Source organism: Mustela nivalis, assembly GCF_964662115.1.
Source record: "Mustela nivalis genome assembly, chromosome: 20".
NCBI lineage: Eukaryota > Metazoa > Chordata > Mammalia > Carnivora > Mustelidae > Mustela > Mustela nivalis.
Window position 1 is genome coordinate 4,427,383 of NC_139039.1, and position 23,500 is coordinate 4,450,882.

At 47.9% G+C, this 23,500-nt stretch overlaps 1 protein-coding gene across 5 annotated transcripts in view; it reads right to left on the reverse strand.

Moving 5' to 3' along the window:
• The window catches only part of IKBKB (inhibitor of nuclear factor kappa B kinase subunit beta), a 62,222-nt gene extending 39,632 nt beyond the window's left edge, over window positions 1–22,590 (reverse strand). For 2 of the 5 annotated variants that reach the window (XM_082715151.1, XM_082715152.1), the window contains exons 1-5: window positions 21,898–22,590; window positions 21,121–21,243; window positions 6,963–7,057; window positions 5,914–6,031; window positions 3,047–3,116 (exon numbers count right to left, since the gene is read on the reverse strand). In XM_082715151.1, coding sequence (XP_082571277.1) covers window positions 3,047–3,116; window positions 5,914–6,031; window positions 6,963–7,057; window positions 21,121–21,225 — 388 coding nt within the window. In that variant the 5' untranslated portion in view covers window positions 21,226–21,243; window positions 21,898–22,590. Of the gene's footprint in view, window positions 1–3,046; window positions 3,117–5,913; window positions 6,032–6,962; window positions 7,058–19,845; window positions 19,967–21,120; window positions 21,244–21,897 lie in introns of those variants that run through there. The other 3 variants (XM_082715154.1, XM_082715153.1, XM_082715155.1) reach the window with 3 other exon arrangements.
• Window positions 22,591–23,500: the final 910 nt, after the last annotated feature.

Here is a 23,500-nt window from a genome sequence, read left to right on the forward strand (position 1 = left end):
TCCTGGCACACGCTCACCAAGCAATGGCTCATTTTCTCCTGTAGTATCTTCTTAGCCAATGTAAAGTTCATTGGAAAAATTTTTTCTGCCCATTATCTTGATGCTGTTCTCAGTGGGCATCTCTGTAAGGTTAGTGGCACAGAAGAGGCTATGTTAAAACAGGTTTAGGGCAGAGGAGAAGGTGATGGACTCTGGACCCAGGGTCAAGGGTGCGGCTCAGCCGCTTATCTGAAGTGGACCCAGGAGAGAACAGCAGTGGCAGCTCCAACAACGGAAACGTGAGGCCAGCACTTGGAACAAACTGGAACAAAATATGCTCAGGAAATGTTTCCAAATACAAAAGAGTTATGTTAGATGAGCTCCAAGAAAAGCTTTTGAACTCTGAGTGGTGAGATCCTTACAAAACAAAGAAATTTGATAAATCTTGTACTCAAGTCATAAATGGGAATGAAAGTAAAATACAGGCTTATCAACCACCTCCACCGCAACCACAATACCGGGGGATGTGGCTGCCCCCCGAAAAGTGACTGACACAGGAACAGGTCCGATGGGTAACCATTTCCAGGAAGGGAAGTTTCGACAAGGCAACCAGCAGCCTGGCTTACCAGATCCCAAATCAGGGTGACTGAGGTTTTTCAAAAGGGATGCTATTAATCCGAATTAATAGCAAGGGGAAAGGAAATGAGAATGGAACAAACTTGCTGACCGCACGTAATGCTCAGAGCAGAAAATACCATGCTGGCCGCTTTTGGACTCACCTCATTTGATCCTCGTAACAATTCTAATGAGGTGAGTGCCAAGCTCATTCTACAGCTAATATAGAATGTTCCAAGATGTTCTTAAAAACTAGGTAATGTGCCTTAAGTCACAATGCCAGTAAGTGGAGGAGTGAGTATTTCACCTGGAACTGTTAATTATACTGTGGCCATTTTTAAAAAAAATAGGTCCCTACTTAATTTCCTTTGGGATTTGCACCATTCACTTGACAGATATTTACAGAGAATCCGCCACATAAGATGCCACTATTGCAGATGATGGAGATCCAGTAAGGACTCGAGTCTCTGCCTTCAAGAATTTAATTCTAGTGTATCTGTACTTCAAGGCCGCATTGTGTCCAATTCAGAGTCACGAAGAGGAAAGATAGGGACTCAGTGACCTCAAGAATTTGAATGTTTATTTACCTACGGGAAAGCGGAACTACATATGCACTTGGGAGTTTACCAGCATTCATTATTCTGACCTACGTACGACTTAGACACACACCTACAACTTCAGTGCATGATATGAAAGCTGGCACACCAGGCAGTGGTAACTGGATACAAAATGTGCCCAGACCAAAGAAGACGCAACCAGTAGAAGCTCTATTAATATCACTAGAGAATCACTTGAGGAAGTAAAAGTTGTAAGAGGAAGTAGAAAGGTCTGGGTACTCCAGCCAATAAAGTTGAGACGTTCTTAACTATTTGCTGAATGCACAAATAATCTCATCAGTGAAAGAAAAATATTTGGGAGAACATTCTAAAAAATGACTCAAAGCTCTAACCAGAGTGAAATTAAAAAAATAAATAAAGTTTCCCATGAAGAGCAAAAGAATATTCCCCAACCTACTAATCTGCCATTAATGGAACTCAACAGAGAATAAATGAGTAATCCGGCCACTGGGGTAACAAGACGAGTACTGTCTAAGCAAAATGGCTTAGCGAGCTATGTGGCAAAGCGTCAGAAGAACAGATAGGATTCTTAACCTATGGACTAGAACCACTAGGCAGACAAAGAGGGCCCTTCCATAGACCCACCCAGGCCAACTCATGCAGGAATCAGCCTGGCTAGTGATGGACGCCATTCAAGTCAGATAGAACCAGTGCAATGTCAACTTGTCCGCACAGTGTACTCCATCCAGAGGACAAAAACATGGGAAACAGAAGGAGATGGAATTTTCTATGTCAAGATTGTTTGGATCCTAATTGATGTCATTGCTCTCTCTACCTTCATTTCCTTCTTGCCCACCCTCTGTGAAAGGTGGCCCAGGGTAAGGGGGAGGCGGACCCACACTAACGAGGCAAAGTGTTTGAGAGACTGGAGGCCCACCCACCCTTCCAGGACAAGAGTTGGAAAACAGGTTTACAAATGTGGCAAAACAGTAATGACTGGTGAATCCCATTGTGGGTTTCACTGTATTACTCTTTCAACTTTTCTGCACACTTGACATTTTCCTAAAAAAAAAAGTTTGAGCCAACGACAAGAAAAAAAGCATGCAGCTTCAAAGAGACTGCAATGGAGAGGAATGAAAATTGTACCAGTTCCCACATCTAGGGGCAAAGAGTGGTAAGCTCTGGATAACTTTAAACTTTAAATCTTAAACTATCAATTTGTACCAACAACCCTGGAGATTAAAAAAAAAAAAAAAAAAAAAAGGAGGCTTGGTCAGGCCCTCTCTCATGTCTGATCGTCTGTATCTCGGCTGGGGCCGGCCATGTGCTGACCAGCGGAGATCGCCCTCCGTGCTCCCTCAGAGCACGCACCAGGGTCCAGAAGACTGCATCTGAGTTCTGTGACCTGAGGTCATTCTTTTCCCCAATGTTCTCAGAGACAGAGGCAGACACCCTTGTCTGAGGACATAACGGCACCAAAAGATTAAACGGGAGCAATTTTTCCTATGCCTATAATTGGAAAAAGAACTGCCAATGTGGAAGTGGAAAAATAAGTCGCCAAAGGACGAAATTCATTCAGATGACAACCTATTCCATTGCTGGCCATTCCAGGAAAATAGGGAGTGGAGCTTTTTCATGGGAAGGAAATCTGTTATTCTATATATACCATAATTCACTTCATGACTTAGTCCGGAAGGAAGGGAAATCTATTTGAGTTCAGCACCTGCCTGACTAGTCCCCTGTTGACCTGCCCACTCCGTCTGCGCCCCCTCCACCCCACCCTCTGTAAGGAACAGAGGACCAAAATAGCTCCCCTCTGTGCTCCACCAGGACTCATAGGCGCACCACACACTCTCCCCAGAAGGCACAGCCCGACCTCCAGGGCTGGGATTTACCAATGTCACTCAGCAAGGTGAGGATGGGTCCTTCCCGCAGGCCACAGCAGTTCTCAAACTGGTTCAGGTACTGTCAAGAAGGTGAAAAGAAGCATCAGAGTGAGCGGTCCCTGACCACCAACAAGCCCACAGTGTGTTTTCCCAGCTGAAGTCATCTGGGGGCTCACCCCAGGCCCTGGATCTAGGGACCTGGGCTAACAGGTGGCCTTAACAGCAGGACTGGCAGGAATCGGCCCAAGGTGGAGGAGGAGGAAGCAGAAGTGAGAACTCCCAGAAGTGCTCAGGCACTCACAGGTGAGGTGTCTGAGTCATTCTAAAAGGAGGGCTTTTCAGGCTCACCTGAGCTGCCCGTTCTGAGGGAGGCAGGCCAGAGGAATGCTGCTCCTGAGAGTCCCACGGAGGGCGGGGTGGAAGGCACTCAGTAAATGCCACGCTCTGACCACTCCCCCAGCATGGCCAGTGGGACGATGATGGGGGAGTATTTAATGAGCGCTTACTACGTGCTTGGGACCCAGCAAACCTCTGCACAGTTTAGCTCAGTGAAGATCTACCTACATAGAGGCTGAGCTCCCACTGCCACCAAGGGAGGTCGGCATCTGCACCTCAAAGGTGAGGAGCCCAAGACCGGAGGGCTTCAGTAAGGCCTGCTCGCACAGCCACTCCAGCGCGGCCCTGGGATATGCAGCTGAGGCCTGAGCTCAAACACTCGCCCTCTCTGCCCTCCCAGCCCTGGCTCAGTCCGCGGCTGGCGGCTGGCCTCAAATGAAAACCATGGAGAAGATAACTTCCCAGCTGAGGATTATAGTCAGTAAGGAACATTTATATTCAAGAACACTGAAGAGCCCGTTTCGTGAGCTGGGCATACAGACTTCACTCTTTTCATCGGTTTTGGCTTCTACCTTTGCTCAAGCGCTGGCCTAGCTGGTCTCTTGGTGCCTAGGGGAGGAGGCTTTGAACTCTTGAGAGGAGGGAAAGACAGGCTCCCTCATTTGGAGAATAGAGGTCCCAGGCACTGTGGGCAGCGGTGCCTTTCTTGCACTACCCACCCTACCCCCCATCATGGGGGGCCCCACGGACAGAGGCCCCTCAGGGCGCAAGGGCTTCCTGCCTCCCCCAGGTCATCCTGTGCCCCATGGCGGGTCAGTCATGCTACAGCGTGCGTCACCTTCTTCCCTGGCTGACTGGCTCTTTGCTGCCTGCAAGATCAAGTCTCAAGTTCTCTGCTGGGCTTCTGAGCCCTCCGTAATCAGGTCACATCCCACCAACTCCCATGCTGCCCTCCAAGAACCACCGGTTCCACTGCAACAACATGACTCTCTCTCCCATTTTAAAGAACCGCATTCAGGGCGCCTGGGTGGCTCAGTTGATTAAGCAACTGCCTTTGGCTCAGGTCACTGTCCCGGAGTCCAGGGATCGAGTCCCGCATCAGGCTCCCAGCTCCATGGGAGTCTGCTTCTCCCTCTGACCTTATCACCTCTCATGCTCTCTCTGTCTCTCTCTCAAATAAATAAATAAAATCTTTAAAAAAAATAAAGAAAGAACCGCATTCAGTAATCGGATGGTTGTCAAAGGTTAGGAAAATAAAGAGGAAAAGTGAAGCATTATCAACTTCCCCATTTCTCATCCGTTATCAGTCCCCGGCTTGTAGGTCACGCCAATGACTGTTCACATCCTGCTGTGCCACTCCCGCGACCTGCCTAGCTCCCGTGGCAGGAGAAAACCACTCAGGCAGAAGAACCCTTGTGGAAAGTTTCCTCTACAAAAAGAAAGCGGAAGGGGCCAGAATAGTCATGGAAACAGCACACGAAGCTAGGTCCAAGAAACTGCCATGTCAAGACAGAAGAAGTGCCTGGGTATCCTGCCTCCCACCCCCCCACCAAACCCCCCTTAATACTGTGACCCTTCTTCTAAAGTGAAGAGTTCAGGAGATGTGCACTAAGAGCTACCTCGTTTTCAACACAAAAACAACTTCACTGTCCAGAGACAACTTTTATTTTGCTTCCTCCTATGTGGCATTCTTCAGCGTCCTGGGTGGAGAGGGGCCTGCAGTTGGCGTCCCATGGGCTGTGACCCAAGCTCTTCCACACTGCAGCTGCACCAAGCCTGGTAACTCGCCTCACCAGCCTGGGCCATGGTCTACAGCCTTCCCGTGGTACCAGCATCACAGGGATGTGGAAAATCCAACAAGGCCAAGTACAAAAGCAGGCTGTATAAACGCGTTGGAGACCACGCTGGGGAGGGGGCCGGGCACAACCGTCTCTGAGACAAGGGAGGGCTGCAGGCACCGACCCTGCAGGACGTGCTCTGGTAAGAAGTAAATGCGCTAGAGGGACGAACGCCCAGATGGTGAGTCAGTGGTGGCTCTGGAACAGCAGCCCAGTTCCCTGCTTACTAAGCCAGCTCCCTTCCTGCTCCACTCTGTGACCCTGTCTGTAGTGCAGCCACATCTGGGGGACAGAACCCTCCCCGTAAGCACAGCGGTGACACGTATGCTGAAGGACGGCGGTGGCCCTAACATGCTCAGGGAAAGAAAGTTTGTTTTGGAACTGGTCCAGTCTTTCCCCATCCTCCAAACCTGGTGACTTTTTCTTGTCATTTCAGGAATCACCGTGCAGGACATACATTCAGCGAGCCCCTCCCTGACTTTCCCGTAAGAGCTTCTGATTCAGTCCCTTGATTCACATCACGCACATCGCCCCACCCTGAGCACAGAAGAGGGGCATCTGGGAAGGAAAAGCAAGCCCGCCGGAGGCACCACGGCTGCCTGAGCTTCCTGACAAGGAAGGGGGCAAAAGTCATCCCTGCTGCTCCCTGCCCAGACGGGCTGCACCCAGCCACCCTGCGCCCAGCCACCGCGGAAGTCTCACCTTGCGGAGATCTCCTCCCTGGCAGTACTCCATGGCCAGCAGGGGCAAGTCATTGGGAGCCAAACTCTGCATCCCCTCGGGGACATCCCGGGCAGCCACCACATTGGGGTGGTTCAGCCTAGGAAGGAGACAGCAGTGAGGGAAAAACCCAGGCTCTGGCTCAAACCCGCTCCTGCTCCCCGCTCCATCCGTGTCTCAGCAAAGCTTTACAACAAAGGCCCAGACTAGCCGAGGGCCCCCCTGGGGTAAGTGGGAGGATGGAGGTCAGGCACGGACTAGTCACCTCGCGCTGGGTCCATTAGCATTCACCCAGCTCTACTTTCAGCACCGTGAGCTCAAGGACTGTGAGGGCCTCAGGTGCAACTAAATTTTCTTAAGAGTGTCCCATACCAAGTCCTCACTGAACTTCAAAACTGCTCTGAAAAGCAGAGAAAGTAGAGGGACTTCCAGCCTCAGGCCACTTAAGCAGGGATGGGGTGTGTGTGTGTGCATGTGCACGTGTATGGAAACAAGGTGATGTCTCCCTTTTAAGAAGTTCACGCAGGGAGCACCTGTTTGAGGCCTTAGAATGACTAGGTTGCTAAATGCTTACCTAAACCCCTCACTACCTGGGAGTACAGCGCCCATCCAGGGCCTGACAGACCATCCCTGTCCCCCACTGGGGGAGTAAGTATCTGCCACCGGTTCACAGCAGGGAGAGCCACACACAGCCTTGGAACCAGAAATACAGGAGGGAAAAAGAGCATCTCTGCTGTGACAAAGATAAAGTCACGGTGACGGCCATTTTAAATTATTTAATACAAGAAATAAAACTGACCAAAAGCCCTTGAGAAAGCCCAGAGTTGGACACTAAGGGCCATTCCTCTAGAAGTCATCTGTTACCCTGATTGAGCTCAGGACTGAGGTTTATGACTTTTCCAGATACAGCAGGTGGGGCTGTTGCTCCAGATCCCAAAGCTCAGAGGGCTTCCCTCCAACTTCACAGCAGTGTCCCAAGGCCCCTCAGCTCCCCGCAGTCTCCTCGTCCACCTGCAGTGACGGGCCCTCACCTTCTCATGATCTGGATCTCCAGGCACCACCGCTCTCGATTCCGGGGGCTGAGCTCCTGCCGGCACTGCTTGATAGCAATCTGCTCACCTGTTTCCTGCACAGAGAGCAAGCACAGGGAGGGGATGAGCAGAACTCACGACCAAGCCCACCAAGAAAGCCAGGGGTCAAATTTGAAATTGTCTCCTTAGGGCCTAAAGCATGGATTGTGGGACCTCTGCGATCCCAAGGTCCACATATGTATCCTCTGATAGATGTCCCCAAGTCACTTGCCAGCCTCTCAGGCTGGCCTCCACACCCCCACCTCTTCCAGGACTTTCTCCCTTCTAGCCAACCAGAGTCTACACCAACGCCTTGTTTGGTTTCCACCTCCTCCGTGAAACCTCTGCTCACCACTCCTGCCGAAGAGATCTCTCACTTCTCTGTGCCCCAGCTGCTAGACAGAACCACAGGACACTGCCGGTATTGACCATTCTGACCCGATGGCACTTGCCATCAATGGCACTTGCCTGTGATTCAACATAACAGTTACTGCCACACTGCCTCCGTAGTTCATGTAAGAGTTTCGTTTCTCCAGAGAGAAGGCAAACCTAGCATAGTAGCTGGAACATGGAGGATGATTCAATTTAGCGTTTACTAGCTCTGTGACCTGGGGCAAAGCATTTGGTCAGACTCAGTTTCTTCATCTGTAAAATAAGAATGCCTACAGCCCCCTTTCGGAGCTATCCTGAAGCTCAGCAGCCAGCAGTGTCCAGCCCTTAGCAGGTGTTCAGTAACACTGCGGAGAGCAGAGCAGACCCAGGTCACGCAAGAACCCCGGCGTTAAGAGCCCCTGCAGCTTGGCTCACCCTGGCTTTCCAGCCACTCTCCTGAGAGGCCCCCAGCCATGGGACACTGCAGCTGGATCAGACCGCCTGTCCAGCCCCCTGCTTCTCGGGTCTGCGCTCTTGCTTGCGTGGGAGCGCAGGAGCTGCGGGGCCCACTTCAAGGGGCTGTGGCTCTGCTCTCCAAACAGGCCACTCCTTCACACACACAGCTACCAAAGACTTATGTTCTGTAGAGTCACAGGGTTATTTTCTCTTTTCTTGGTTAAATTACAGGCTTATCTTCATGCACATTAAGCACTTCTCCAGTAACTAGCATGATGCCCTCAGCTGAGATTTTGTGAATGGAAGTGAAGGCAATCCGTAAAACATTTCTGAATAATTCACTGACTGCCTGGGTCCTGAGGATAACTCGTCCCTTTTCTTGGGGCAGCACCAAGGAGCCCCAGGGGACAGACTGAATGGGGCGAGCCCTATAGCTACAGTGCTAGAGGCAGCAGGGACAGTGGCTCTGGCCTCCGGTGCTCAGCCCACCACAGGGGGCAACCATGCACTGCTGCTACCTCCTCAGGCCCCCAGAGGCCTCCAGGATGGCTGAGGCATACTGGGTGGCCCTAGCCATGCCTCTGGTGGCAGGGGCCTGGAAGCCGGGCCCGCCGTCAGTGAGCAAGCGGACTTTACCAGCATCCTGTATATTCTGGTCCGCACAGCGGCGAATGACCTCCCCAACAGCCCTATGACTAGGTGAGAACCACGCCTGCAGGATATTTCCACAAGAAAAGACGGCAGAACAGTACCAAAATTCTACTACTTGCCCAACTGAAGATGGATATCCTAGAAGCTATAACAGACCATTTTCTTAGTTTTGTCATTTTAGGAAAATGCATCCCCAAAAGAATCCTCATTCTTCTAACTGGAGCAATTCATACAGTGCTGAATGGGACTTGAACGAGACACGCCGAGGGACACCCAGGGGGCTCAGTTGGTTGAGGGTCCGACTTTGGGCTGCCTCTCAAGTTATGATCTCAGGGCTCTGGGCTCAGTGGGTAATCGGCTCCAGATTCTTTTCTTCCCTCTCCCTCTCTGCCACTCCCCCTGCTTGCATCTGTCTCTCCCTCCCTCTCTCCCTCTCTCTAATGAATAAATACAATCTTGGAAAAGACACACAGAGAACTGTGGCAGCCCTCCCCGCGTGCACACGACAGTCTCGCAGCAGCAGAACTACAACGCGGGCACGCATTTACCAGACTAGTCATGATCCCTGCAGGAACACACACCCACCCAGTAAGAAAAAGGAAAATGAAGTCTCCAACCATGAGCACAAGTTGTCGAATAAAACCACCAACTCCTCTTGACAGACCAATCCCTAATCCGACATGCGCGAAAGAGAAGCTTCGGAAACACAGTGGAACCACCTTTTGCCTCTCCCAACTCGGATGCCAGAGAACAGGTTCAACACCTCTACGATCCTCGCAGAAGGAGCTTCTACCAAAGCCCAACACTGCTGCTGCATGTCACGCAATTACCTCATGTGCCTACTTTTTCTTTTTTTTAACAGGGCTACTGAAATACAATTCACGCACCGCACGACTGATCCATTCACGGTGCGCAGCGCACGGGTACGGGGGTATGGTTGGCATAGCGCGACCAAAGCCCCACATCAATTTTAGAACATGTTCATCAACCACCACCATCCCCCGGGAAACCCCACATCCGTGAGCAGTCACTCTTCCCCCATCCCCTTGAGCAAAGGCAACCCCTACCTTTATGGATTCGCCTGTTCTGAACGTTTCACAGATGGAATCCCACAATATGGGGACTTTGGGGATGGCTTCTTTCAAGGCCTACCCATGCGGCAGCCACATGCCTGCTTTTGTAACGACACTCTCCCTGGTGCAGCCCGTGGCAACAGGCATTGATAACCGGGTCCTGACAGACGGTTCACACACTGCTATCAGAACCCCGATATTTGGCCCAGATCCGAGGCACTCTCTGAAGAGCTGACCTCTTCAAAACTCATAAATCCTGTTGCTAGTGAACCAACCAGTATAGTTGTAACAAGTGAACTCGGTAGAAATCCATCTAGTACTTTTCACAAGTTAGGGAACATGTGAAAATTCTGTTTCTTCACTGATGTACAGACTGGTGTTTAATCTCACAAAATGTTATACCCCCTACATCATGAATTTCCCAATTCCTGTCGGTTCTCAAACAGATTTAAATTTGCTTTCAAGTTTCACTTCCCCTGAGTGTTCAGACTCAAACATTTTTGCCCAATTCTAGGGTAACTTCATCAGTAGCGGTACTGACATGCCACTGGACATGCTGGTCTCCAGTCAGGTGGGATCACATGGAAACTGAGACTCGACTGCACAGTTCTAAACTGAAGGGCCAAGTGTCAAACAAGGTCACAGGGCTGAGGGAGTCCCTTCAGCAGGTAACGTTTTGATGGACAGTCTGGTAAATAACAGTTTAGAACAAGATAATGCAACTCTTGGTCTGTTATCTCAGAAGGACTCAGAGCTTAAATCAAGATATTTAAGATCTGTACCTATTTTAACTTCAGTATACAGAACAGTGTGTTAGTTTTTTGCTTTGTTTTACTCCTGCTATTAACAAATTGCCACAAATTGGGGCACCTGGGTGGCTCAGTGGGTTAAGCCGCTGCCTTCAGCTCAGGTCATGAACTCAGGGTCTTGGGATCGAGTCCCGCATCGGGCTCTCTGCTCAGCATGGAGCCTGCTTCCCTCTCTCTCTCTGCCTGCCTCTCCATCTACTTGTGATTTCTCTCTGTCAAATAAATACATAAAATCTTAAAAACAAAACAAAACAAATTGCCACAAACTTAGTGGCTTAAGACCCAAATTTATGTCCTTACAGTTCTGGAGGTCAGAAGTCTGGTACAGATCTCACTGGGCTAAAATCAAGACATCAGCAGGGCCGGGGTCTTTTCTGGAAACTTTAGGGAAGAATACATTTCCTTGACCTTTCCAGCTTCTAGAAGCTGCCTGCATTCTTTGGCTCAGGGTCCCTCCCTCCATGCCCAAAGTCAGCAACGACCAGCTAACTCCTGTCACATTGCATTACTTTGGCACTGACTCTCCTGCCTCCCTCTTCCACTTTTTTTAAAGGATACATTTCATTTTACTTTATTTTATCTTATTTTATTTATTTGATAGAGACAGAGAGAGAGGGAACACAAGTAGGGGGAGTGGGAGAGGGAGAAGCAGGCTCCCTGCTGAGTAGGGAGCCCGATGCAGGGCTCTATCCTAGGACCTTGGGTTCATGATCTGAGCCAAAGGCAGACACTTAATGACTGAGCCACCTAGACACCCCTTCCACTTTATTTTAAAGACTTTATTTAAGGGGCGCCTGGGTTGGTTGGTTAAGCAACTGTCCTCGGCTCAGGTCATGATCCTGGAGTCCCAGGATTGAGTTCCAAATGAGGCTCCCATCTCCACAAGGAGTCTGCTTCTCCCTCTAACCTTCTCATATCTCATGCTCTCTTTCACTGTCTCTCTCTCTCAAATAAATTTTAAAAATCTTAAAAAAAAAAATAAAGACTTTATTTAAGAGAGATAGAGATAGGGACAGAGATAGCAAGAGAGAACACCAGCGGGGAGGAGTGGGAGAAGGAGGGTCACTGCTGAGCAGGGAGCCCAGTGCAAGGCTAGCACCTTGGGATCACGTCCTGAGCCAAAGGCAGACACCCAACCCAGTGAGCCACCCAGGCACCCTTCCCTCTTCCACTTTTAAGCCCCTCATGACCACACGTGGCTGACCCAGACAGTATAGGATAATCTTCCCAGCCAATAAGCAACCTTCATTCCCCTTTGCCATGGTGCCCTAACATACTGACAGGTTCAGGGGTTAGGATGCAGCCATCTTTGGGAGAGGCCATTATTCTGCCTACCACAGACAGTATGCTTCCTTCATAAAAAATGACAAATAGACGCCAGAGGTAGATTTATTAAGTGATTTAGAACATATTTTAGGTAATCTATCTACACATTGGATAATTGTAGACAATTGTGATCTGTTCAACACAAACACTGGATCTAACTCATAGCTGTTACCCGGCCCAACCCAGAGTCCAGGAATAGATGTCGATATCGAAGACTGATATTAATGATTGAAGATTTGATATCAGCCTCAGTATCCTCATGCAAACTAAGAAGTGAACTTCCCAATATGAATACTAAACACATTGTGGACTAAATGCACAGACACCAAAAGTCACTTTCTATTTGTGGACAGCTCAGCTTAGTCCTACCGTTGCAGGGGAAATCCTAACAATTTCCGGGGCTTGGGAATGTCTCACACAGATATAGACACACTTAAACTTTTCTTATACAGCGGGCCTTGAGGCAGTATTCTAAAACATTCCAGTTTTCCATGAGTAATATTTCATTTGAAACAGAAACCCAAACACAATGACTTTCTGTTGCTAAAAACATACTGGCTCTAGAAAGCAAAATTCAATTAAACAGTTCAAAAACAGACTAAAAATACCGGATTTGAAAGCCTGAGGAGTTTGATCTTCACTAGCAATGAAACTCCAAGAGCAGCGGATGACTTCCTTTATTTAGGTTGGAACCTCCTTGAGTCTTAGCTCAGTTCTGTGGAAACCTAGACTTGGCCCAAACTGTATCAGCCTCCAACTTCTGGTAAGTGGACTCCTGGTGTGGGACAAAATTTAAAATCGGTCTGTATTTTGAGAAAATGCTGACAGGGGGCAACGGTGTTAGCCACAGTGAATACAATTTATCATGAAGGTCCCTCAAGTCTGTGATTCTTTTGTACATGAAAACATAAAACTTGTGTATAAAATGGGGGGGGGAGGTACCTCCTCAGATGGCTGAGAGCTACCAGAAGGCATGACAGTACAAGTGAGCTGGAGGCCAGTCCACTCAGGAGCTGGCCCAGCTTCCCAAAGCTAGCCTTCTTCACACGAGGAGGGGAAACCGGCTGGAAGCCAAGAGATCCATTCAAACTCTTGGCTGGGAAACCTGTCTCCTGTTACCGTGGCAACCATCCAACAGGCCACTGTGGTAAAAGGGGCTAATTATTATTAACCAGCTCGTTCCTTCTCAGGCCTGCCTTCCAAGATGAACTTGGGAGAGGAAGTACAGAGCTAGGCCTAGAGAGATCCTCGGGACAGAACTCAGGCCTGAGAGTCAAAAGGTACAGGGTCTCGGACTACAGCTTCACCCCTGACTCAACCACACTGACCAGTCTATGCCGAGAAATCTCTGAGTTCAACCCACTCCCTTTGGTGTAAACAGCCAACACGCACAGTGGCCTCCGAACTCACCAACAGAGGCTTGTGGGGTGAGGTCAGGGTGTAACTCCTTCATCCTTCACCTGCTGTATGTGGGACACTGAGCCTGCTAGTTTAGCTTCTGGGCCTTTATCCAGAAGAGGGAGAGGGGACGCTACCCCTCCGTCAAAATGGGATGGAGTGCTCGATACAGAGTGAGCCTTGAGCAAATTACAGCAGCAGCATTTCCCTTCTCTGGCCTTGTGTCGATGTTACTCTACCCATTCGATTTGTCTTCTCTTCAGACTCTACAGTCCGTCTCCTTCCAAGATTCTGCTCAAGTTCCATTTCCTCAAGAAGCCTTCCCTCTCCCCTGAACACTCAAGAGAGAATATGGATAAAGCAGCGAGCACAGTTGGCAAAGGACACTCTGAATAAACAGCAGTCATTCATATCTCTACACCATTTGGTGCCCATATTTAGACCTATTTCATAGACAGCGGAGCATTCATTTTACCTCCTCAGAGCATAAGCACACTGAAGACAAAGTCGTTTCTTTTTTCCCCCAATGGACCCTAGGTCTGTGCACAATAAATTCTTAGTGAACTGACTGAGGTCTTTACCACTTCCAAAATACACACATAAGCTGAAGTGAGCTTAATCTTGTCCAGTAAGGAAACAAGTCAAAGTCGGTACCACTTCATAGAAGAGTTGGTAACACCGTGCCTCTTAGAGCTGTACACGAGCCACTCCATACATTACCTCATGTCATCCTCACAGGCGTCCTTTGGGAAACCAGGCAGCAATTCCCAGCCTCTTTCACAGCAAAGTGCACAGAGAATAGTGCAAGGCATCCTGGGACATGTCCAGATCCTTTCAGAAAGCCGCGGCCCTATTTCATGCTTAGACACGCTGAGAGCCAAGCAGATCAATATCTTAGCATCCTCAAAAATCCAAGGGGGGCGTTGGGCTCAAAGCCATGAAGCTGGCAAGAAACAGAGCCAGGACTGGAACCCAGGTATGGCTGACTGGGAGTCATGTGGTTTTCCCCCATATTCCCAAAAGGGGCTGTAGGCTGAGGTCACCCGGGTCATCTTTTTCTTCTTCTTCTGTATAGGTCTTCTTCTTCTGTAAAGGTCTTGTTGAAAACATCAGCCTATCTAGACCATACTGATAAATGGTTTGTGCTGACCCCTGGGCTGAGGATTTAAGGTAGTTCAGACACAGCAAGGACTGCCAAGGCCCATGCTTGGTAACAGATTCCAAAAACTCAGGGAAACAGGGATAAGGACATTTGGTACACTGCCCTTCCTCACTAAGAAATATTTGTTTTAGAAAGATTTATGCATGTTGTCTTCCAAATCAGAGTTTTTCTCTTAGTGTTTCAAAATGGTTTAAAAGCAACTTTTTTTTTTCTTTATTTGACAGAGAGAGAGATCACAAGTAGGCAGAGAGGCAGGCAGAGAGAGAGGGGGAAGCAGGCTCCCCACTGAGCAGAGAGCTCGATGCAGTGCTCGATCCTAGGACCCTGAGCTCATGACCTGAGACGAAGGCAGAGGCTTTAACCCACTGAGCCACCCAGGTGCCCCTTCAAAATGGTTTAGACTGATTGAAGAGAACTGAAAATGTTCTAGGGGTGTCCATAAGCTTTGATCGCCCGCCATGGAAAAGCCACAAGCCATAGTGGAGAAAGCAGGAAGTTGGGATTTTCAGATTCCAGCTCTTTGCTTCCTAGCTTAGCCTCTTCAGGTAAATGACCTAACCTCTCTGTGCTTCAATTTCCTCAGGGGTAAACAGAAACAAAGACAACAGGCAGGCTCAGTTGGAGGAACATGGGACTCTTGATCTTGGATCATGAGTTCAAGACCCGCTTTGAGTGTAGAGATTACTTAAATAAATAAACTTAAAAACCATAAAAGGTAACAGTTCTTCCTTTTAGGGTTATGCAGACTGAAGATAAAACATGTAAAATACCTAGCCCATTGATGGCACATGCTAGGTTCTCAATAAATGATAGGTCTGATTACTACGCATCATTTATGTGACTGAGGATACCAATGCCTAGACTCTTTTATACAATTGTTCTTGTGATAAACTAAAAAGTCTCTCTTGTAGACAATATAAAGTATATGGACTATTAGAAATGTACACTGTTGCGAAGTATAATTATTATATACTGAGTGGAGTTAAGCTGTCAAAACCACTTATCCCACTATCTTTCTTCAAGACTCTGAACACTGGGACATCCACCAAAGAAGACACTACTCCTGTTCTGATCTTGGACATCAGCTAAAGAACTGCACCCACAGGAGACCTAAGAGTTTCCCCCACCCCCACCCCAGGAACAACCAGAAGGGTGATGGAGAGCTTCCCCGACTGAGCCAGGCTCATCAGCAAGGTTTCACTAGGTACTTGTGAAACTTGACTCCTCCTGCTCCCTCAGCCCTCACCTTCCACTCCCCCACTAAGTCCTAAAATAGCTCTTAGATCTGCCCACTTCTCTCCATCGCCAACCACCATCAGCCCCATCCAATCCCTCACCTGTCCCAATCTCCAAAACCCACGTGATAGGGGGTGCCAGTGGTGTCCTGGTACCAGCTCTTCTGAGAGCGGATTGTTAAATATTCGGGAATTCGGTTTCCCAGCACATCACTGCCTGGGCCCCTTCCAAACTCTTCCCACAGTCAGAGTAGACCCCCTTCCAACAGCTTCCTGTTGCTCTTCAGATGAAAACCAAAAGCTCTTGGCTGGGTCCCACTGTCACATTCTATGTAGCAGCCTCCCCTGCACCTAGCTCCCTTTGTCCTCCCTTCTGGTCCTGCTGACCTTTCTGTTCTACCTGCTTGCCAAGACCTGCCCCAGCACAGGGGTTTTGAATAGGCTGCTCACTCTTCCTGGAACCCTCCTCCCACGTTCTTAGACCGGCAAAGCCTGGCTACCTTCTACCAATAACTCAGGTCTGCACTTAAGAGCCACTTCCTTGAAGAAGCCTCCCCCTGCCCCCGCCCCAACCTCCAGACTGATCACACCTTCTGGTATAAGGTATCACTGCCATGAGCCCCTCTCCTGTGTCAGACTTATGATAGTTAGGAGCTTACATTTGTAATGACTGATTAATAGCTCTTTCCCTTTTCCAAAAAGATCTTTAAGGAAAGTGACTGACTTTATGCACCTAACACACATATAACATAAAGAAAATTGCTATGGGAGAACTGAAAGAAAGCCAAAGCCAGACAGGGCCCTGGCTAACCAGGAACTTAGAGCCATGGCAAGACACATTCTTATACACAGACAAAAGGGCAGGATATGAAGCATGACAAATGATTGGAGCTGGGGAATTCAACAGAAGAACTAATTTTTATAGAATGAAGGAGTCCATGGGAGGTTTATTGAGGAGGTGGTCTGGAGCTGATCCTGGAGGAATGGGCAGAAGCACATAAAGCTGTCCAGGAAGCAGAGGCTTGTCCCAGAGAAGGCTCAGCCAACCAACTTGTTGGGAGCCAACAAGAGGAGGTAATGCTAGAAAGACGGGGTGAGGCCAGACTGTGAAGAGGCCTCAAGCAGCAGAATGATGTGAGTTTGGCTTTTAAAAAATACAGATTAAAGAAAAGAAAAAATAAAGAAAAATGATCAACAAAATGAAAAGGCAAACTAGGGAGAAGATATTTACAAATGATACAGCCAATAAGTAATTAGTATGCAAATATAAAAAGAACTTACACAACTCAACACACAAAAAAACTAATAATCCAGTTAAAAAATGGGCAGAAGTGGGGCGCCTGGGTGGCTCAGTGAGTTGGGCCTCTGCCTTCTGCTCAGGTCATGGTCTCAGGGTCCTGGGATCCAGCCTCGCATTGGGCTCTCTGCTCGGCGGGGAGCCTGCTTCCCCCTCTCTCTCTGCCTACTTATGACCTCTCTCTCTTTCTGTCAAATAAATAAATAAAATCTTAAAAAAAAAAAAAAAAGGGCAGAAGACCTAAATATGTCTTTCTCCAAAGACATACAAATGGAAAACGGATACATGAAAAGATGCTCAACATCACTCATCATCAGGGAGATGCAAATCAAAACCACAATGAGATATCACCTCACACCTGTCAGAATGGCTAGAATGAAAAAGAGAAAAAATAACAGGTGTTGGCGAGGATGTGAAGAAGGGTGAAACCTCGTACACTGTTAGTAGAAATGTAAACTCAATGCAGCCACTGTGGAAAACAGAGTGAAAGTTCCTCAAAAACTTAAAAACAGAACTATCACATGATCCAATAATTCCACTGCTGTTTATTCAATCACAGAAAACAAAACCACCAATTTGAAAACACTAATACATGCACCCCTATATTCACTGCGGCACTATTTATAACAACCAAGACAGGGAAGCAACCCAAGGGTCCATCAACAGATGAATGGATGAAGAAGATAAAGAAGATGTGGCATATGTGTACAGGGATATATAGATAGATAGATAGGTATAGATATATATACACATACACAATAGAATATTACTCAGCCATAAAAAAGAATGAAGTCATGCAATTTGAGACAACATGGATGGACATAAAGAGTATCATGCTAAGTGAAATAAGTTAGAGAAAAAAACGTCACATGATTTCACTTCATGGGGAGTCTAAACAAAACAAATGAAGGAATAAACAAAAAAAAAAAGTAGAAACAGTGCTCGCTTCGGCAGCACATATACTAAAATTGGAACGATACAGAGAAGATTAGCATGGCCCCTGCGCAAGGATGACACGCAAATTCGTGAAGCGTTCCATATTTTTCAGATAATACTGGGTAGAAGTGAAGATCTGATTGTTTACTTTGTTTATTGTCTATATGCCTTTTAAAAAAATAAACTTGTTATGCAAAATAGAAAAAAAAAAAAAAGTAGAAACAGACTCATAAATACAGAGAACTGGTGGTTTCCAGAAGGGAAAGAGTTGGGGGATAGGTGAAGCAGGTGATGAAATTAAGAGATACAAACTTTTGGTACCATAGTAAGTCATGGGGGGATGAAAAGTACAGCATTAGAAATATAGTCACTAGGGACGCCTGGGTGGCTCAGTTGGTTAAGCAGCTGCCTTCGGCTCAGGTCATAATACCAGCGTCCTGGGATGGAGTCCCACATGGGGCTCCTTGCTCGGCAGGGAGCCTGCTTCTCCCTCTGCCTCTGCGTGCCATTCTGTCTGCCTGTGCTCGCTCTCTCCCCCTCTCTCTCTGATAAATAAAATCTTTAAAAAAAAAGAAAGAAATATAGTCACTAATACTGTAACAACACTTGGGGACAGATGGTGTTGATATCATCTATGGGTATGGGGACAGATGGTGAGAATATCACAGTGAGCACTGTATAATGTACAGAATTACCAAATCACTTACCTAAAACTAATATAAAAGTGAATGCCACTACTGGGTATTTACCCTAAAGATAAAAATGTAGTGATCCGAAGACGCACGTGCACCCGAATGTTTATAGCAGCAATGTCCACAATAGCCAAACTATGGAAAGAACCTAGATGTCCATCAACAGATGAATGGATAAAGAAGATGTGGTATATATACAATGGAATACTATGCAGCCATCAAAAGAAATGAAATCTTGCCATTTGCGACGACATGAATGGAACTAAGGGTATTATGCTGAGCAAAAATAAGTCAATTGGAGAAAGACAACTATCATATGATCTCCCTGATGTGAGGAAGTAGAGATGCAACATGGGAGGTTTGGGGGATATGAAAAGAATAAATGAAACAAGATGGGATCGGGAGGGAGACAAACCATAAGAGACTCTTAATCTCACAAAACAAACTGAGGGTTGCCGGGGGGAGGGGTGTAGGGAGAGAGTAGTGGGGTTATGGACATTGGGGAGGTTATGTGCTATGGTGAGTGCTGTGAAGTGTGTAAACCTGGTGATTCACAGACCTGTACCCCTAGGGCTAATAATACATTATATGTTTATAAAAAAAATTTAAAAACTATTAAAAAGAAAAAGAGGAAAAAAGTGAACTCCAACTATACTTCAATTAAAAAATAAAATAAAAATGAAAAACAAGGTTTTTGAACAAGGGTAGGAACTTGAAAGTAGTAATTTTAGAAGACCAATCTACATACACACACACACACACACACATTTTTTCAGGCCCGTATCTATAAAGCCTGGAACAAATTCCATCTGACAATAGCTCTCCAAATTCACAGAGCAGACAGAGGCCATTTTAGTTGGAAATGACAGACATATGGCACAGCTGGACAGAATTCCTTTTGAGGGAAACCAAACATCTCTAGTTCAGCTGCTGCAAGACAGTTGCTGTGGTCAAGAATCTAAAAGCTGTGGCCTCTCTAGAAGCAGCCCAGCCCAGGTATGTATGTATGGCCATAGAATGATCTGACTCTTATGTTGTAATGCTAGGCCCGTGGTTATACTCAGACCAGAACACGTTTGAGCCAATTGTGTTTCTGTGGCCCACTCGGCCATAGGGTTTGCTGGAATACTGGTTTCCCAGCTGAATGTGGGAATGACCACCTCCAGAATTGTACTCTGCCCTCCAGCTCTGGCTCCCACATTCCTCCAGGGGTCATTCCATCTGCTTAGAGCTAACAAGATTCAGGATAAGGTCTAGAATGTCTTCCAACTAACTGATAAAGATTGCTATCTGAAACGACGTTCTCCTGTGGCTGACCAGTAGCCTTGATGACTCTCCCAAGGGCTACTGCAGCTGGCTCCTGGGAAGCGGTGCACAATTTGCCATCCCTTCAGTCCAACAAGGGGCTCACCAGTCCCCAATCAAAAAAGCAGGTACCTTCCATCAAGGACTTCACAGGTCTTATTCTGGAGTCAGGAAGCTAACTTTAGTTATTTGGTGACTGAGGGTTCCCTAGAGCAGTGGTCTCCAAATTGGGTATATGTGCATCACAGTGACCCAAGACTGGAATCCAAACAAATTAAAAAGAAATTACACTTTTCTGATATTAGCTTTAGGACAGCCTCCTGAGTTTACTTCTCAGAAGATAACACTTCACTTGTGGCCTCGAGGTACACAGAGGAAAATGAGCATTCCATAGGCACTGGTGGATAAGGGCTCCAGCTGAGGTAGATCAGGGACTTTATTACCCAGTTTCAATAAAATGACTCTCATAAAATGGACAAGTACCTAAAGAGATTCCTGCGGAGAACTTCGGTGCAAGCAAACAGCAATATGCAAGAACTAACACTTCTATATTGTACGCAACTCATTTCAGACACAGGAGTAAAACAATGAGGATCTAATCAAATCTTAAAAGAAATCAGCCCAAATAACTCCAAATTATAAAAATTCTTTGAAACATGGGTTTTCATCCACTATTCTTAACGATAAAATTCTCACTTTCTCTCTTTTTTTTTGTTTTAAGATTTTATTTATTTGACAGAGAGAGATCACAAGTAGGCAGAGAGGCAGGCAGAGAGAGAGGGGGAAGCAGGCTCTCCGCTGAGCAGAGAGCTAGATTTGGGGCTCAATCCCAGGACCCTGAGATCATGACCCCAGCGGAAGGCAGAGGTTTAACCCACTGAGCCACCCAGGCACCCAATTCTCACTTTCATATAGATCTGTATATTCCGTGCTGTGCAGTACTGCAAACAATACTGGGAAGGCATCATAATGAGTACATATTTGAAATATTTTTAAACCGATTTTTTAAACACTTAAATATATTTTACTACGACCATCCCTTAAATTGTTCTATTTTTGTATGTTTTGTAACATGCAATGTATTAGTACAGATAGCATGATGGTAGCACAGATATAATTTAAGATACATAAAACTGAGTCTGAAAACTTAAAATATTTTTACTATTTACTTGGGGAGCATAGTCAGTAAAGTTTGGAGATCACTAACTTAGAGTCAGTTCAGAAGCTCTAAGGCCCCTTTCCAGTTCCCGGTTCTCACGCTCTCGCAACAAGCCCATGGCCAAAGGTGAGGCCCATCCCCCCACCCAGCAGCGTGGGGCAGAGACGATTGGAGGGAAACCTATCTTCTCCGCCTCCCTTCCCACCCCTGCTCGCCCTTCGCTCTTCCCAGCCCCACGGAGGCTCTACCTGATTGTGCCATCGGATGACATTTCCAAATCCCCCCGTCCCGAGTCGTTCTTTCATCTCCCAGGCCCCACACGTCTGGGTTGGCAGAGAAGGTGACCAGCTCATACTGATGCCGTGCTAACTCTGTAAGCAATTCGGTGTGGGGGACAAAGATTAATTAACATTAATTAAGAAAAAAGTGAAACTCAAGGAGATGGAGAAGGTAAGAGAGAACATGCGAGAGACGAAAAAACTCGGCTCGTTTTCTTTTTGTAAATAAACCAGGGTGTCTGGTGTGCGGGTTCTGGCAGCGAACTTTTGTTTTTCTCGCTTTCCCGCACCCCCACCTCAGCTGTGGTGGAAGGAGGCGGGGAAGAAAGTCACTCGAAGGAGACGTTCTGCACACCCCCTGAACTCGGAGGGGCCTCCCAGCCTGGACTCCAGCAAGGGCGCCCTGCCCCCGCCCATTCCGCTCAAGGCGGCAGGGACAGAGGCCAACACTGGGTCTCCCTACGGTCACGTGTGTCTTCACACAGTCCAAACGCATCGTGACTCTCTCCCAAAGCCACCACCTCCAGGAGGCCACCTGGAACCACCCGGGCAGGGGCTGTCCCGGGCCGCCCCACTCCGACCCGCGCGAGAGAAAGGCTCGTATGCCCGGAAAGCCCGACTTTTAAACTCCACAGAAGTTTCTTCGGGAGCCACAAGGGAGGAGGGAGGCGCGAGCTCGCCGGTGCAGAGCAGACGGGGGTCTGCAGGTGTCACCACCCCCACCCCGCGGCCGCCCGGGGGACTCACCTGTTGGCAGGGGTGCGGGGCAGGGGAGCCGCTCCCCCGGGAGGGGGAGGCGGGGGCTGGGGCGGCGAAACCGGGGGCTCTGGCACCTCCCCGCAGACATTAAAATGCGGGAATCTTAAACCTGCCGGCCCAGCGCGACTTCCTCAAACACTTCCTGCTCTGACGTCACGGAGCACGTGGGCCGGGCCCGCCCTTAAAGGAGCCGCGGGGGGCGCTCGCCCAGACCACGCCCCGCACCCGCTGCCCGGGGGGCCGCCCCGGGGCACCTCCTCGTCCTCGCCCAGGTAACCCTGGGAGGGCTGCGTGCGGCTTCTAGACGGCCCCCGTGACCTAGGACCCGCGGCGCTCCTTGAGATCAGAGAGTGCCTCTGAAACGACCCGGAGCGCGCCCAACTCTCTCTCTACGCAGCGACTGGAACCTGCTGCGGCTTCTGGGACGGGGGAGATGGGGATTTGGGGATTTCCTCCCCGGAGCCCTCCCGGGGTGAACGCCACACCGCTTCCTAGACTTCTAACCGGGTGGAATTTCCCGTGCCCTCGCCAGGATTTATTTAGGGACTGTTTACAAGAATTGCCGCGCCTCCTCTCCTCGGGCTGCGTCCCCTTTATCTGGAGGATTTGGGGCCCCGTGTCAAGAAGGATAAATCACAGCCGCACTCCCTGGAAGTGTCAGCCCCCACCCCCACCCCCTTAAAAAATGAAATCAAGCGGGCAGGGGGCGGGGGGAATCTTGTAGTGCTAACGCGAAACTGCAGTTTCAGCCGCAGTGATGTAGGGGAATTGTGAGAGAAGCTCACAGCCCTGGGGGGTCACCGTTCAACTCCTACCTACTTGACATTATAATAAGGTCTTTTGCTATAAAATTTCTCAGTTCCGTGGCATTATGCTATCACACAAAGGTGGTGTGTGTTGGTAGATTTACTCAACCAGGAAAAAAAAAAGCATTAAAGGAAACCTGAAGATAATACACTACATTTATAAAATGTTCTCTGTACTTAGAATTCCTCATTCAAATACTCAGGACAACCCCTACACATGGGATAATAACTGCATTTTTTTAAAAAAATATATTTATTTATTTATTTGACACAGAGAGAGAGCAGCGAGAGGGAACACAAGCAGGGACAGGGAGAGGGAGAAGCAGGCTTCCTGCTGAGTGGGGAGCCCAATGTCTCTGGGCTCCATTCCAGGACCCTGGACTCATGACCTGAGCCAAAGGCAGATGCTTAAGGACTGAGCCACCCAGGCGCCCCTGCATTATTGTTATCCCCATTTTGCAGATGGGAAGACGGATGTGCAGAGAGGAAAATATGTCAAAGGCATGGGCTAGTAAGTAGATGAACTGATATTCCAAACCAAGTGGCATGTTCTTAGGTCCAAGCTCTTAATATCTGGTTAAAAGTATACCAATTTCAGAAGGAGGCAAACTGGATTTTGAATTCTAATACTGCTATTGACTACTCTGAGATTTTAGGGCCAATTACTTAACCACTCCAAGCATCCATTTCTCTTCTTTAAAATGTGGGCAACATTAGGTTGAATCACATGAAATTGCTTTTTTTAAAAATAAAACAGAAATGGTTGAAATACTAGCAACAAACAT